General features: G+C 38.9%; 1 protein-coding gene across 4 annotated transcripts; it reads left to right on the top strand.

Moving 5' to 3' along the window:
- The first annotated feature begins 355 nt into the window (after positions 1 to 355).
- Positions 356 to 13902, top strand: LOC105043317 (sphingoid long-chain bases kinase 2, mitochondrial). 4 transcript variants are annotated; one of them, XR_831671.4, is made up of 13 exons: positions 356 to 912; positions 993 to 1069; positions 1490 to 1543; positions 1664 to 1723; positions 7195 to 7272; positions 7383 to 7429; positions 7529 to 7569; positions 9100 to 9184; positions 9273 to 9387; positions 9498 to 9620; positions 9714 to 9814; positions 13213 to 13335; positions 13446 to 13902. XR_831671.4 is itself a non-coding variant. In XM_010920820.4 (13 exons), exons 1-13 carry the CDS (start codon positions 762 to 764, stop codon positions 13475 to 13477), a joined length of 1002 nt encoding a protein of 333 aa, XP_010919122.1. In that variant the 5' UTR covers positions 358 to 761; the 3' UTR covers positions 13478 to 13902. The 4 variants fall into 4 exon arrangements, 3 of the variants coding, with proteins under 3 accessions (XP_010919123.1, XP_010919122.1, XP_010919121.1); XM_010920820.4 differs by having other exon boundaries at positions 358 to 912; positions 13298 to 13335; XM_010920821.4 differs by having other exon boundaries at positions 357 to 912; positions 13213 to 13902.
- The last annotated feature ends 3798 nt before the right edge of the window (positions 13903 to 17700 follow it).

The raw sequence follows: 17700 nt of genomic DNA, 5'->3' as shown, positions 1-17700 counted from the left end.
GGATTATTGAAATAAAAATGATAATTATAAATCGCTAAAGTACCAAGTTGGCAAGGTCACTTGATAATGAATAATGCTTTAGTACCTTAATACTTTAGCCTTCTTGAACATTTTATTTGACATAGTATTTATCTAAAATAGCGATACTAAGACAACCAAAGTGATAGTTTTTCGCTTCTATTTCAATGTCACGGAATACTTAGCACTTCGTTAAATACTTCAACACCGCATTCTTTGCTCCGGAGCAGATGTCTGTACTTGAACTGATTCTTGATTTTTTTTTTTTTTTTAATCACCAAACAAAACGGGGCGTTGGAAATTAGGCAGGGAAACAACACCATAGACAAAAACAGTATCAAACTGTACCCAAAAAAAAAAAAAAATCAGGCCCTAATAAATCGGACAATTGCTAAAAGTCAACCGGTTCTGAGAAGTTTCTTGAAAAAAATGAATGACGGTGGTGCCAAAGACGCTTTTATCGCCGTTCCGTTGGCTGCCGGCGGTTCCACATTCCCGGCGCTCCGAGAAATAAAAGCAAGCAGCCTCAAAGCGCCTGAAGATGTCCTTGGCCGCGGCGCACCTAAGACTCTATCCGATTACCGACGGCACCGCTATCCTCTCCGGAGCGACAACGCCTGTTTAATCCGCAAACCCTTTTTTTGACCCGCAGCTCAAAGCCTCATTAACTGCTCGCAGGAAAAGACGACGGCGGCCATCCCTCTTTCCCTCTTCTATATAAACCTCCTCTCTAGGGCTCGAGAATGGCGTGTGGGATAGCGGCACTGACCATGCCGAAACCCTCTTTTTCGCTGAGAGCGGAGCAGTCGAGCGCCCTCGATCTCTCCGCCGATTCTCCAAGCGGCCTCGCCTCTCACTCGAGGAGAGATTTCGTCTTCGTAGTCAACCCCAAGGGTATTCCTCTCCTCAATTATTCTTTCTTCTCTTCCGTTCTATTTTCCTTTTTTCTCTTTTAATCTTGTGGGTGGATTCAGGTGCCAATGGCCGGACCGGGAAGGAGTGGAAGAGGTTGCTTCCTTATCTCAGGACTCGGCTTGGCGGACACTGCAATGTTAGCTCTGTTCCTTAGCTGTTTATTTATTTGATCTTGAAGATGAATTGTTATCATCCCGCAAGCGGACGATTTGTCTTTTTTAATTGATTTTTGATGCTTCGGCTTCCTTCATTTTATTTTAATTTTTTTACGGTGCGAGATCTTATTACTTCATCTTTGCCTGCCAAATGTTTGGCACTTGACCCATTCATTCTGCCTGCGGTCGTGTCTGATCATTATAACAATTACCTTAATTCTTTTGGATATTAACACCTCTAAAGTTTAACCTTTGTCACTCCAAGATGATTCAGGCCATGGCTTTCATAGATATACTCGTTATGTTTTAGCAGATTGACTGCTAGTATAATTTCAGTTATTAAGTGGCATTTATATTTGTTCTTATCTTTGTGCAATTGCTTGTATATGTGTTGTGACCAGATATGCGAGTCGATAACTTCAGGTCCCTCTCATGCCATGGACATAACACGGGAGGTAGAAAATTTCATCGGAAGTATGATACATGATTCTAGTTTTTGTTAAAATTTATTTTGTGTACATGCTTCCAAGAAGTTCTGAATTGTGTCCATCTATGGCTATGGCTGAGCTATGTAGGCAATAAGGGAAGGGGCGGATGCTGTGATAGCTGTTGGAGGTGACGGTACACTTCATGAGGTTAGAATATGCCCTTGACATAATATACCTTGATCAGACATAATGTGTGTCCCACTTTCCATGCATGTATTGAGATCTGCAAAACCAGGCTTATAAAATAAATGGTGGAAGATAACATATGACTTTTGTTATTGTAACTATATTTGCTCCAACTATGTTATGTATTGGTTCTGCCAAACATGTGTCACTCATTGTCTGTTTAAGTCTTTACTGTTAGTCATTCATTTTCATTTGTTTATGACATCAAAGGCCTAAAGATTATATAAGATGCACTAGCAATTAGCTAACAAGGTCTTATAATATAAAAGGGAAATAATATATGATTCAATTAAATAATTATGAAAAACTGAATTTGTTCAGTAGGCTTTGAAATTTATCCATGAATTCTTGAACATGTGTCTAATGCTCTCTAATGAGCGCTATGATTTCGCAGCAACGGCAGCAGTTTCCTGTGTCCCATATTTGCTTTGTACTCATGGTTCAAAAATTCAGTTGTAACTAGTGCAATTGCAATACCCAGATAACTAGCCCTACTAAGCGGACATTAGCATCTTCATAAGTTTATTTTGGGATGAAACATTTGATCATTAAGTTGCATGAAATGAGAGAGTGTATAGTTGGGAACTGGGGTTTCCCATACTCATGGGAACCAGGGATATGTATGTATATTCTGTGTAACATTTAAATATTAATACAACTTCACCTTTTATTTTATTCTTCTGTAAATACATTCTGATGGTTAAGACTGAAGGATCACATGAATTGACAGGTTTTTTCTCATTTTTTTGGAATTGATTCTATGGAATAAGGTGTAGTTTGTCAAAGTTTAATATCGCTTTACAACCTTAACTTGGGATCAACCCTAATACTGAATTCCTAACCAAGAGAACTTTGTGAAAACTTGAAGGAAAATTGATGATAGGCAGAGTTGTCTTGTTAGTTTTATTAGTTTGAGTTCATGCTATCAAGAAGTGACCGCTTCAGGTTGGCATAGGCTTGAAAGAATATATGCAAATAAATAATGCATAAAATATGCACATTTGTGGCAGGAAGTAATGTTGGTATCGACACATTATATTGGACATAAATGATAGTAGAGTTATAAAGGTTGGAAGCATCTTTGGTTAGTAATGACTAACTTTTCATCTCATAGCACCGTTATGGCTTAGAATACAGCATTATGCTGAATTTAAAGGTTGAGTTTACTTAGAAACTTATGTTCTGTACTTGTTCCAAAGCTTTTGATCATGAAGCTACTAAATGCCTTATATGATCGGTATGGTAGGGAGAGGAAAAAGAGACCAACTCTGGCTGATGCCATTAGCTTTAGGCTAATTGCATTTTCATATCATGAATTTAAGTGCTAGTTGACATGACATGCATTATAGGCACTATATGATGCCTTACTGGCAAGTGGTACTGGCATGATTCTGGCTGCAATGCCAGTCTTTGTCATGAAACTGTTCTGGTGCATGCCAAGCATTGGCATGGCTTGGTATAGAACTGCTAAAGAATGCATATTTCTTATATAAATACAACTCTTATGCAATGGCATGGCTTGGTTATATGAATGCTATAGAATGCACTGCTAGGTGATACCACCAGCAGATGATACTTAAGTTGTCGATTCATAGATTCTAGAGACATATTTCTTATGATATTTCCCAAAAAAACTAGTAGTTTTATTGCTATAGAATGTCAATTTTATCAGTTAGCAAGGAAAAAACATTTTCTTATGAGAATGCTTTTAGGTGGGCTAGATAAGAAAGGTCTGTTTTTCTTTTTCCCCCGACAAAGATAATAATGGTGTTGACTAGCTTTTATTGATATGGACTAGGTAGAAAAGGTTGGAACTTGGAAATATATGACCATAATGCATCACTACCTTAAAGAGCTGCTTCGAATGTAAGCTATAGCATATCCATCGAGCCTTATGTGGAACTGTTTGAGGTTGGCTTTGTACTTGCTTGCCAATCATTTCTATCTAGGTACATGCCTAGGGCTGCTATTGAGCAAAGCCAAGCTTGGCTTTGTACTTGCTTGCCAATCATTTCTATCCAGGGATATGCCTAGTACTGCTATTGAACCAACCCAAGCTTCGAGCATATAGTTATTATTGTGAACACACCATGGTTCATGGTTAACTCATTTGTTTGCAAAGCTTTAGAATTTCGCTTGATCCTAGCTTGTTTTCTAACTGAATAAGCTTGAATCAACTGCTAAATGAGCTAATCCCAAGTTATTCATGAATGGCTCTCTTCATGTATGGCTTTAGATACAACTGCTGTCATGTTGCATTAGCAGATCCCTTTTCACAACTCAATTCATGTGATCTAAAACTTTCCCCTCTCGCTTTTTAATATAAGTTGAAGCCCCTTTGGAACTTCCTTATGACCATGCCACCCAGCCACTTTGGATCGATGCAATCGAGGTATCATAAAGGGTATTAAACTTCAATCTCCAAAAAACTGAGAGACTTTGATAGAATACATTCTTTCTAAAATTTATAAGCATTTCTTATTACTGGCGTCAGTTGATTGGTTAAAAAATAAATATATAAGAATTTCTTATAATTGATTGGTTTATAGTGATCCATATGAGAAAAGCTGCTTTTCATGCTACAGTATGTTGGAAAAAAGTATAAGTCCTCATTGAAGCGTTTAAAAACACCTATAGATGATATGTTTTTAGTACTTAAAAAACTAATGAGACTTGAATCTTATGATCTGCACTGTATGGATCTTTTTATGGATACTTAAAAAGGATGTGGGTGTATCACACCAAGATTTTCGGATTCGATATCAGAACTCATGCCGGTCGGTCGGCAATACAGGTCGGTATGGTTCCATACCGAATCGGATCGGCGCGAACCAACACAAACAAAGAAAGCGAACAGGGAGAAGGAAAAAAGAGAAAGAGAGAAATATAGAGAGAAGGGGGGGAGAAAGAAAAGGAGGGAGGGGAATCCATCGGAGACGTTGTCGAACAGTCTCCGGTTGGCCGTCGTGGCCGTCGACGGCACACTTCGCGCATGCGGCGCCGCAGGCGTGAAATAGGTCATTGCCCCATTTCACGGCTATTTTTTTTAAAAAGCCCGAAATACTTGAAGCCAACAACCGATTTGTTGGCTTCACTTAAGTGCAGCCGGCAAACCATGGGCCAACTTCACTATTTTGGTCTTTCTTTAAAAAAATTCAAAAGTGAAGCCAGCAAACCGATTGTCGGCTTCACTATTCATCTTTGTTTTTTAAAAGGGAGATGAACAAGGACTGTCGCCCCTGCTCTACAGCCGCAGCTCCGTTCGCGCGGTTTCTGCCGCCTGGTGGCCACAGCGGCCACACGACAAACATCAACAACCCCTCCGCCAGCTGCTCATCCTCCGATACGTCGCTTCCTCCCTCTGGGTTCTATCTCTCTTTCTTGCTCTTGTAAAAGCCCTATCGGGCAATAATCGAGCTACGGAAGCTCTTTGACGGCCATAGCGGGCCACTGCCGGCCTTCGACGGCTAGGACTTTCTCTTCCTCTCCTCCTTTCTCTCTCTCTTTCTCTTTTTTTCTTTTTCCCTCTCCCTCCATTATACCAGTTTCGCTGGTGGAACCGTCCCGATTCCTGTCGGTTCGGCTCAATACGGGATGTATCGGTCGGTTCGATCTGGTACGGAATTCTTGTATCACACACAATGTGTAAATAAAATACTTAACATGCGTAAGCAAATTCAATGTTAGTGGTTGAAAAAGAAACTCTAAACCAGTGGATGTGATCTAAGAAATCTAAAATGCCAACGTATAAAAAATCATATAATCTGGAAATCCTATGAAACTCATCCCAAATATATAGTAGTAATGAAATGATATAGAGCATTAAGGTTGGGATGACTTCATACATAGGTTTTTGGTCTCCAAAGCATATGATTTTTTTAAGTAGGTATTTCGGGCCTCCTAAATTACATCCAACAGTTTAAAGTCCTTTTCTTATGACCACTATAATTGAATCTAGTGTTGGGTGTAAAGTTTGTTCTTCACACCCTGCATATATTATAACATCATCAAGGTTTTAAATCTCGTGGAACAAAGGTGTCCAGATTTCTTCATGGAACGGGACGTCCCACTGTCCCTTCCATCCCGACAACAGTCCTCATGCATCTTAGTAGATATCCTCCATCTTTCTCTTCTTCTTTCCTTCTTTTCTTTCTTTTTTCTTGCTTCCTTCTTTTCTTTGCTTTCCTTTTTTTCTTTCCTTTTTCTTTCTTTTTCTTCTCTCTTCCTTTCTTTTTTTCATTTTTTTCTTCTTTCCTTTTATTTTTTCTTTTTCTTCATCTTTCTTCATTTCTTTCTTTCCTCTTTCTTCTTCTCTCCCTACAAGGATGGATTTGGAGTCCCGAGCCTATCCCAGTCCCATTTTTTTCTCATTGGAATAAGATGGGACGGTCGGGACGCTCCCCGTTCCACTGGGACATAAAACCTTGAACATCACCTTACTTAAGAATGCCAAAATAAACATCGACGCTTATGGCTAACGTAACAACCATATTAAAATAACAAGAAGTCAATTTGCTGTGTCATATCTTGTTCAAATGCCCAACTTGTTAGAAAAACTCCCAAAAGCTAGTTTCCAGGTAACAAAGTAATGATCTCTCAAGACAATCTCTATCTTTCAAAACTGTACTGCTTGGCAGTGTGTACATCACTATGCAGTCACAGACATAGCTATATGGTTATCCAACTGATTGGATGTCTGACATTTTTTTGGTAGATATTGGATGTCTGACATTACCCACTGTAGCCAGGCTGTCATTATTATGTTGGTAGTTTATCTTAGTTTGCATCCGCATGATAAGTGCTATGGAATTTGGTGACATCCTGTAATTGCAGGTAAAAGAGGAGTACAATCCACTAGATGCCTAGAGAAATTCTGCAAGAAGGGGAACAAAGCGCAGATAAATGGTCTAAACCTTCATTTTTCTTCAGGATCTTCATTGCGAGTTACTATAAACTGACCAAAAAGGAACAAGATGCAACAGTCTGCCAGTAATTTTGTCTAATCATAAAAAAAACTAATAATTATAATGAAGTAATACTAGGATCTATTTCTGAACACATCTGAACAATACCGACCTCCTATGTTGATGACAAGTCTTGGTGGTCAAGGTCATTATTTTAAACATTGCTGAGCTCTCAAAATAAGTTGAACAATTGGCATTCTATCAAGGACATGATGATATTATGTTTGTTAGGTATCAAAACCTGGTTTTCTTCTATAGCATGTATCTTTCCTGATACGAACCTGTCTTGGCCTTGAAGAGGTTCATTTCTCGATGCACATGCAGACAAACTCAAAAGATTTCTCAATTGTATATTCTTGAACTTCACATACTTGTCAGCTCTATGGTCACACTCATGGCACTCAAAGTTACTAGCTTTAGTATGATAATTTGTGGATCATATTTTGGATGCCTTCTCTTGGAATTCAGGTGGTAAATGGCTTCTTTTGGGCAGGAGATCCGGTCCAGTCTCTTGACCATGGACCTGAACATTCAACTGCTTTAGGCGTGAGTTGTATTATGTTCCACTTAATCATCTCATCTGCATCACAACCTTGACTATTTCACTATAAATAGCCATTAGGATTATTTTTTTTGATTGAGCTCTTCTTTTGCAGCTCATTCCACTTGGGACTGGTTCAGATTTTGCTAGGACATTTGGCTGGTCAGCTTTCCTTCCATACCTGCCTTATCTATAACAGATGTCTATTGTTTTTTTGCTGTTATTAACTGTTGACAATTCCTGTTTGGTTTGTTTCATCAGGAAAAATGATCCATATGAAGCAGTAGAACGGATTGTGAGAGGTTTTCCACTTATGTTACTTCCTTTAGGTTTAATGTTTGATTATATAATTTTCTATAGGCACCATACTCTCATTCTTTAATGAATTCCTTTTTCTTGTTTTATGTATATATGCGATTACCAAAGATAAAACCTGACTTTATCGAAGCCATAGACATTACTTAGCAGAATTTATCCCCATACATATATATATGTGTGGTGTGCGTGCATATATATATATGTGTGTGTGCGCGCGCGATTTCAAAGTCACTTAGTGAAAAGGGACTTAGGATTTCAAAAAGAAAAAGACAACCTCTAGCATGTACTTTCTTTCTTTGCTCACTAGTAGCAACCAAATGGTTCATGTTGTTAAGGTTTTGTAGTCAAACATTTACTTGTATGTGTTAGAAGAATGGACTGTGGATGTAACTTGGCTATTGCACATGGGCCTCATAATAAATAAATAAATAAGGCACAGTTCGGCTTCATTAATAAGTTGATTGATAGTATATACCCTTTAAACTCGTATCTATAAATACCAACACAAAACCCTGGCCATCATCTAGGCTTCCTTATTTGGCCGCCGCTTCAAGCCTCCCACCCAATTGAGACATCTGAGAATGGAAAATACAGAGGAAAAATCAGGGGAAAACATAGGAAAAATCAACGAAAACAAAGGAAAGATGGAAAAATTAAAGGGTAAGAGTGTAAGACCTTTTCCCACATAGATTGATCTTTTTTTCTTTTCACTTCTTTTTCTTTTCATTTCATTCTCGTTTTCGGAGATTGTGGGGAAGGACAGCACCTGAGGGAGATCAGAGGGGTTTCGTAGGTTCCAATTGGGGTTTTTTTCTTCAATCATATGGGATTTTGTGCGAGTTGTGGCTGTGTGAGTTGGTCCCTTGAGTTTTTGAGAGCTTAATCTTGGTAGAAGCATGATTTTTTGTAGGGTTTGGGGATTTTTGATCGAAAGGATTCTTCTTTGGCTATAAAATTTTCAATTTATAGAGTTCTGTTCTCATAATAATATGAGCATGAATGAGGGTTAGTTGGGTGGGTTCGGGTACACAGCGGGTATATGAATTTTAAATAGGACGGGTTGGGGATTTTTAGTTAATTTGGTAATCGGGTTTGGGACAGATACCAGTAGGGCAAATTTTGCAGGTACCTTGCCCATTACCATCCCTAGGTCAAAGCCTTGGCATGGAGCTGATATAAGCCAAGCTTAAGAAGCTTCTATTGAGCTTGGGTCGAGCTTGAGCCTAGTCTGAACATGATTCATATATATCAAGCCAAGCCTGAGCATCCTAAAATAAGGCTTAGCTCCGGCTCAGCTTGCTTGCACCTGTAATACGCATTAACAATGGCACAATATATTATTTATATGCCATACATAAGCATATTAAATGTTTAAAAGTTAAAAATCACCAGGTTCCAATATTATGTAACAATACTATCCATGTTGTATATCAAATTTGGTGCAGTAGACTGTTGCAAGCTGAACTTGAATTTCTTTTCATCTTGCATACTTACAGCAGACACCAATTATGCAGGATTTAAATCAAAACTAGATGTTGGCATTATTACCGGACAAAATGGAGAACAGCATTTCTTCATTAATGTTGCTGATATTCACTTGTAAGAACATAACGTTAATTCACAAAGTATTTGATTAGATAAATTTGCTGATAAAAAAAATCATTATATTTATCGGGCTTCTCTGTAGGAGTGCAAAAGCAGGTTATTATGCTTCTAAGTTTAAAAGATTTGGAAAACTGTGTTATGTTTTTGGGGCTTTGAGAGCATTCATCGGACACACTAACCGGAACCTCAAAGTCAAGGTCAGTATTATTCTGAAATACCTTGTCAAAATCATTATGCTATTTGTGCATGATGACTCGCTGTCTACATGGATCAGCAATTTTACAGACTACCATGTGCTATACTATAGGTAAATGGAGGAGAGTGGGAAGTATTTCATAAAGTCACCGCTCTTTGCATCGGAAATGCAAAATTCTTTGGTGGTGGCATGAAAATAACACCAACAGCTGATCCTTCCAGCGGAAACTTAGAGGTGCTTCAATTTCGCGATGTTGTTTTGTTCATCTTGACTTGATTATAGGACATTCATACTATAGTTTAAGTGGATTAATGTTGCATGTCTTAGGTGGTGATTCTTCAAGACTTCAAATGGTATGATTTTGTTCTTAAACTGCATAAATTGTACAAGGGAACACATTTATCAGAGAGAAATGTTTCTTCAAGAAGGTAAGTTTTTCTTGTTTTGTATTGCACTATTTGCAGCGAAGTACTTTTTTTTTCGCTTGATAATATTTCTTCTGAGACTTTACTTGCTGCTATTATTGACAATCACATCTATATTTCTGTAGTTCCCAACTTCAGCTTGTCTTTTATCACCTTGACAACATTGACATGTTTTGATCTCAGTGTTCATAAGAATATGAGAGAAAGTTCTTTCTATTGGAAAATGCACCTATGGCAACCTATGCATGGGAATGTAGTTTATTCTTATTAGAGTTAATTTATTCTGTGGTAACTCCTATAAAGTAATGGGTATACATAAAATTCTCTTGATCTAAAAAGATATTCTTCATTTCCAGTGATTTATCAACTTTGACAAATATTGGTTTCTTCTAAATAATGTTGTGAGATCTATTTTTTTCTGCTAAATAATGACAAATATTTGTTTCTTTTATTTTTTTCTACTGACAAATATTGATTTGCTAGTTATATAGGCCTTGTATGGTATGCTTCTTCTGTTTTTCAGTGTTGAGAGGAAACATGGGGCAGAAAACATGTTTGGTATTTATTTTTATTATCTGTAGATTCCAAGATTTTGTAGAATGAATTTTTTTTAAAGTAAAAGAAAACATCAAGTTGTTGCCACTATCATGGCCACTGCCATCCCTATATCCTTACCCTTCCTCCACTATTTCCACAACCACCATCACCACCATTAGCACCACCACCGTGGTCTTGTTATTACCACTACCACTTATTCAACATCTCGACTATGATGGTCACCAGTAGCCACTGATATCCACCCCCAACAAATGCTGCTGTGATCATCATCACTCAGCCACCACCAGCATTGCCACCATCACGCTAGCTCTTTGCGGTTACTGCTGTCACTCCTGCAATAGCCATCAGCTACCATCTTAACTAATGTTGCCACATAAAAAATGATGTAAGCAAGGTATGCTGAACCGGTACTGCCGGCTGTATCGGCTGGCCGATGGTACGGTTCGGTATGGTTTCGTACCGTACCGAACCGACGAAGACGATCCGAACCGGAAGAAGAAAAAGAGAGAAAGAGAGAGAAATAGAGAGAGAGGAGGAAGAAAGAAAAAGAGGGAGGGGAAGGAGCCGGCGGGGCCGTCGGACGGCCTCCGGCTGGCCGCCGTGGCCGCCGGAGGGCGCAGTCCGCGCACGCGGCTCCGCGGACGTGAAACAGGGGCGTCGCCCCTGTTTCGTGATTTTTTAAAAAAGATAGTTTTAAGTGAAGCCGACAAATAATTTGCCGGCTTCATGATTTTTATTTTTATTTTTTTAAATTCATTAAGTCGGCAACATAGTTGCCGACTTCATAAGTTTAAAACCAAAAAAAAAAAATCAAAACAGACCGTCTGTTTCGAAAAAGAAGAAAGGGGCGGAGCCGTGGAGGGGCTCTGCCCGCGCCACCACCCTCAGGCCGTCGGCGTTGGCTCACCGGCCATCGGGGGCCTCGCAACAGAGGCTCCGTCCGTCCGGTAGGTCCCTCCCCCCTCCAAGCGCTCTCTCTCTCTTTCTCACTCTCTTGAAAGCCCTATCAGGCGATACGAGGCTCGAAAGCCCTCCGACGGCCGTAGCCGGCCACCGCCGGCCTCCGGCGGCTCCCACCTTCCTCCCTTTCCTCCTCTCTCTCTCTCTCTTTCTCACTTTCTCTCTTTTTTCCTTCCGTACTGCCGGTGTATCGAATTTACCGGCCAAATCGTGCCAGTTCTCCGCCAATCCGGTACGATACGGGGTGTACCGGCCGGTTTGGCACGGTATGGCAAATGCTAGATGTAAGATTATGATTCTGGCATGTATACAAGTACTTAAATCAGTGAAAGGATAAAAAAGAGTCATGGCTTAGGTTACATTTTAAATAAAGTATAAATTCAATTTTTAAATTATTTTATAATGGATAACAATTAGAAGTATTGTTTGTTAAGATGTTTTAGTATATGGTATTTCACAAAGTTATTTTTATTGCATGCATCTTGAGCTCTAAAAGTAGTAAAATCTTACTTCCAATGCTGTTGTGGTGGGTTGAACTCATTGCTTGAAAGGCCAACCTATCAGTCACTAAAGGCTACTAAAAGCACAATGCAGGAATTTGATCAGTATCCAAAACTCTGAGACATTTGACTCATGGATATGTATTTGACCTGGATTGATGTAGTGAATTTAGAATCCAGGTAACATTGATAACAACCAACACATGCCATCACCACCAAAACCATGGTGGCAACTGCCATCGCTGCTGCCGGCAGCAGCACCAACACTGACACCTTAGCAACCTTAGATGTCGCAGCTAAGACCACCATTCCTTCCACCTCTATCTCGTGGCTGCCATCCTGACCACTGTTGCTGCTGCCACCACCACCACCACCACCACCCCACCAAACATGTTCCTTTGTTTCTCAATTTTGAAAATGAGAGACAACCATGGCTGCCAAACATGCTTTTATGTTCCGGATATTGGAAATAAACACACCACCCCCCCTGCAAAAAAGAAGAAAGAAGAAGAAGAAGAAACAAAGACAAAACAGTGATGATGCGAAGTGCAACTTTAGCTTAGCCTTTTAATATAAACATGTATTGTAAAAGGTGGGACACCTGCCTCTAGGTATGAGCTTGATGATCTCTGCTTCCACCTTCACCTGGACTCTGCAATGTAAGACACCTTACAATTTTCAGCGGCATAAAATGAAGTTTGATGAAATGAAGACCTATGTGTGTTGCACCTATGATTATATGTTGCATGGCCAAAATTTCAGGAAGTATAACACCAAAGGCGGCCCTAGATGGGAACACTTGGTGAATGAGAATCCATGAAGCAGACCCCAAATAGTTAGGAAAAGGCTAGATGACCATGATTGTAATTATGATATAACAGTGATCTAATTGAAAATAATGCTTTGCTCTAAAACTATTAGACTAATTGGATTCTAATATCATATGGTGAATTTAGTGGAAATGGTGATGTTGGACTAATGATAAAAAAAAACCATGAAGCTATATTTAAAGGGTGTGTACATCCGATGCTCTTAGAGTACCATAGACAAGGGATGAAGTGGTTTCCTCTTGGCTCTTAGAGTACCATAGACAAGAGATGAAGTGGTTTCCTCTTAGACAAGGGATAAAAAGTGATTGTTATCTTCTTCTTCTTCTTCTTTTTCAATAGTTGGACAAATGTATCCTTTGATTCAAGTAACTCCAGTTGGATGCAGTTATGATGGATCATGTATATTCAGGTAATTTTTTTCAATAGTTTGGATGTTTTTGCTAATGGAGTGAGGGAGGGATGGTAGAATGCATTTCCTAAGATTCAAAAGACTATAGTCCAGCCATGATGCATTATTTATACTGATATAGTGTCTTTACATTTTGGTCGGCAGCTTTTGCTCATGTGCTTCCATTAAGATTTATCTATCCAACATTTCAACCTGATAGTACATCCATCTGATGCCATTGTGGGTGCAGTGTGAAGTCCATTGAAGTTGCTGAGGAAATGTGCAGAGGTGACATCTATGTTCAGTCTGATGGGGAACATTTAGGATTTCTTCCAACAAAATGTTCAATATTACCTGCTGCAATCAATTTTTTCAGCTAATAGAACCATCTGTTGCAGTTTCAGCTTATGCCAAATTGATGGACGTTTAGAATTCATATGCTTGGAAATAGCTATGATGTTTTGATGCGGATATCATATTTGTTACAGAATTACGAAACCTATGCACATCTGTTGAATGCTGCTCTGGTGGTTAGACTGTTTAGCAAGGTAAGAACAAAGGCGAGCACTCAATATGGAGGTACCATGTGTGCTCGATATGGAGGTACCATGTAATTATGAGTTCAGTAATAGTACTTTGGCACATTGAATGGTGAACATTTTGCAAAGCAAATTCTTGCTTACATTGAGAGTCTAGGTGCTTGCATGCATTTAGGAGGTTAACCAACAACTGAATTTGATGATCATGACGGCTACTGGATATGCCAAATGCAGAGTAAGGATTCATGTCTTTTCTTGTGAAGTTGTTGATTGTAAATCACATTTTACAGTTTATGGAACTTTCCCAACTCCAAAAGGCTTTTTTTTTTTCCTCTCTTTTTCTTTTGGTAGATAACTCCGAAGGGCTTTTGCCCTTGACAAATATTTGTAGTTTTCATCTTACCATTTATTTGTCTTTGTCATATCGGCTGGTCTCAAGATATTCAGATCTTCAAAAACCCTTAAGCTAGGAATAGAACCTCAATGACAATAGCTTTCACCTTCTAAATATTCGAGCATATACCAAAAAGAAAATATTAGGGAATATACTTACCAGCTAATCACCGGCTTTTGATCTCCATTTATGCAGTTATTTGGATCACCCGAAGTTTTGATCTTGCAAGGCACTCTTTCTAATTGTTCAATATTCTCAGGCAATGATACCATCATATTTAAAGAACATTAGGAGGATTTTGCCACTTCAAACTTGTGACTTACCTGCCAACTAGTAATGAGGAAAAAATTGATTGTTGCATGTTAACAGAGGAGAAGATTGCTGAATAGAAATTTCACTTGGAGGCTGATGTCGCTTAGAAAGTTCTCATCAAATATGACGGCTTGTTTGAATTGTCGCTGCAATTGCTTTTGGCATGTTCAGAGCCATATCAATGGCCCTAAGCTACGTTTATGCTGGCATGTCAGGTTTCTTGCTTCTGTAAAATCCACTTTGAAATCCTATAATGTTTAATACTTCATTTGAATGGGAATCCGATGGAATTTTGGGAGTTAAACAATATGATGCTGTGATTGTAACTTTAGTTAGATCTCTGGGCTTTATCTTCTTCCACTGCAATTCAAGGGGAAAATAATCGCCCTACCAGGTATGGGATAGTCGAAGAAATGGGCGCTCAGCTGCAAGCCAAGTCATTAGCCTTCCCAGGCAGACACCTGATAAAAACAACAATTTTACCAATCGCCTGATACCAAGCGGACAAGGATGTTGACAATGGCAAAAAGGCTAGATTTTTATATAGGTTTATTCTCTATATACTCGCTCCCGGAGAGATCTTTTGTAAGCCAAAAAGATCCCAGACGAAGTTGTATGTGATAGAAATGTCATACCAGTGAATTCATATTTAAAATATCCAAAAGGTTGTTCCAAATAGTTTCTCATCTGGTATATTAATGTCCTGGTAGAGTGTCTGAATCCTCTCTTCTTTGGTGGCTCTAAAAAAAATCCTTCTTGCATATGCCCCTATTGCTCCATGTCTCTGCCAGGCAGATTACTGGTAGATCAATGGTAAGCAAGTCTCAGAGCAGTCCGCATATCTCGCAAAAGGGCATTATATCAACTTCATATAGTCAGTAAAGCCTCAGCAGCTGACCAGCTAGGTAAGGTACATAAAGCATCAGTTAAGTAGACACTTTCTGTTCCAAGTATATTGTCAAGAAACTTTCTGCCCAGACTTGAAAAGACATTCTTGATCGCAGTTCTGTATTTATGGCAAACACTGTTTGAGTGGTTAAGCAGGCACTTGATAGTTGAAGACTTGAAGGTCTTCTCCGTTTTTCCCATGCCCAGCGGCTTGGTCTGAATAATTGCTTCAGCGAGTGCCATTTTAGGAACATTCCAATACTCCAAGTGTCATTGAGAGTTTTGACAGAGCAAACAAATATAATTGCCTGAACGCTCTCCCTGATTGAGCATCAAAATAGTATACTCTGTACCCTGTGGCTGGAGGAAGAAAAAGAAATCTCATCAAATGTTTCTAGAACAAGTAATATTTGAAAACAAGAATTAGAGGAACAGCTAAATTGATTTTGTATTGAGAAAACACGCTTCACAAGCAAGATTGTAAGATGATATCATAAGATTCTATACTCTATGGTAGAATGTTGAATACCGGAATGGTTGGACCATAAATAATGTAAAATGAGAGAGACAAAATGGAAGCAGATCGATCAGAAAGGATTGTCAGTATCTGCCCTTATCTTATGTGTGCAATGCCCTTATCTTTGGAAATGGCCTGCTGACCCCTAGTCTGGAAAACAACCGTAGTATTATGTATGAATAATATGCTTATATACTATGTCAAGTTCTATTGTGATATACGATGTTAGAGGATATACAATGTCATAGACTTGGTAGAACAATGCTTTTGATCCTTCAGCCAAACCTAAAGAGAAGGTTTGTTGGTTAAGGTTACAAATACCAAAGTGGGTTTTCTTCAATGGCCTATGAAACTACGATGGTTAAATACATGGCCCCCCAGCGTGGAATATGTCATATAATATGACTCCTTGCATTTGGCGGATGATGTCTAATGAGAGATACTGCATAGATTGTTGCTTAGTTTCCATTGTAGCATGCTTACTAGTTTAAGGATGTGAAAATATTTTGAGGCATGCTTACCTGAATATATTGACAAAATTGCTGAAAGTCCAACTCTCAACCATTCCGAGCACAAAGAAGGATAATTTTAGGTTTCTAAACATTTCTAGTTAAGTGTGCTGCTTTTTCCTTGCATCCCTTTTACATATTTTAGATAAAATCACGTTTTTCAAAAGAAGGCACCATTGAATAGTCAAACCTATAGTCTTTCCAACATATGCATGCTTATTTTTATATGTTTATCTAGCACAAAATTCTTATTCTCTCATATATAATATAACAGAAAACCAAGTCTTTTAAAGAAAGAGTACCATTGACCAGTCAACTAAGTACTGCTTCACATATTTATATATGTAATTACCTATGTATCTAATCATTTCTGTGCATGGTAAATACTATTTCCATATTAGATTTGTTTAGATGTCTAAAGTGTTGCATACCAACGCACATGGTAACAACTGGAACACATGCGTGTCAGAGTGACACTGCTCTAAATATACGCCAATATTAATTCAAGAATCCATGGAATATTCATCAGCGCCAGCGGGACCAAAATGGCATTGTCTTCATCATAGTAACTTTGTCAAATTTGTCTCACTATAGGATCATCAAGTTCTAAAGACCATTCAAAGGTTAGCAACATAAAAGACTGTAAACAGCTTTTGTGTAGATTCAAAGCAAAATTCAATGGCGGCGGGTCATCAAATTTTGAATTGACTTTACACTAACTAGTAAATAAAAGTCAATAATGATCTTTGAAGTTTTCTACAGACATGAGCCCCAAGGATTTGCTACTAGCTGTTTATTTTAGCTCGCTACTTCATTTTTGTTTTTTGATGAGTCTATGGTCAATTACTATTGCATCCCACCCACAACTCTCTGGTGGGCTCTGGTCATCTATTCTCTTGTTCCAACGAGAAAGTCTTTGCCCTGTTAACACTTGTCCTATATCTCATTTAGATTCAATTAAATAAAAACCAACGACAGAATTAGTAATCACTCGTTCCATTTACTCATTGTATCTCTGCGACCAAATTTTCCATAACGAAAATCTAGAACTTCCCCAATGTCCAAAAAGTAGACAAAATCGTTTCTTTTATTCATTCATTCCTTTTTTTTTTTTTAAAAAAAAAAAGACAAAGTGAACTTTAACAAATCAGAATTGCTCTTCAATTAATCAATGAACTGAAAATTTAACATCGTAAGTTAAATTTGAGAAGATGATGAATGCCCAAGTTCTTCCAAGCCTGTTACGAAGTAGGAGAGCTGAAAGTCTTCCTTGGGCCCACCACTTGGGCCGGTGGAGGAGCTCCGGCGAGCTCTTCCACTGGGGCCGGTGGAGGAGCTCCGTCGCTCGCCGGCGAGCTGCCCTCCTTACTCTATCGCCGGAAATAGTGGGCTTCACGAAGAGGCGGCCGCCGGGAGGTGCCGTAACGGTGGCGGGGTTTGAGGTGGGGAATAGGGGGAAGAGCCGTCGCGATCGCTGAGAGAGGTCGGGGATGA

The sequence above is a fragment of the Elaeis guineensis genome, chromosome 4 (assembly GCF_000442705.2).
Source record: "Elaeis guineensis isolate ETL-2024a chromosome 4, EG11, whole genome shotgun sequence".
In the NCBI taxonomy this organism is placed as follows: domain Eukaryota; kingdom Viridiplantae; phylum Streptophyta; class Magnoliopsida; order Arecales; family Arecaceae; genus Elaeis; species Elaeis guineensis.
The sequence above is the reverse complement of the archived record's forward strand: the minus strand, read 5'-3'. Positions and strand labels throughout refer to the sequence as shown.

Coding starts and splice junctions, on each gene's coding strand:
- LOC105043317 (XM_010920819.4), top strand. CDS start 762: ATGGCGTGTGGGATAGCGGCACTGACCATGCCGAAACCCTCTTTTTCG. Junction 1,724..7,194: donor GTGACGGTACACTTCATGAG/GTTAGAATATGC, acceptor CTTGGAATTCAG/GTGGTAAATGGCTTCTTTTG. Junction 7,273..7,382: donor AACATTCAACTGCTTTAGGC/GTGAGTTGTATT, acceptor CTTCTTTTGCAG/CTCATTCCACTTGGGACTGG.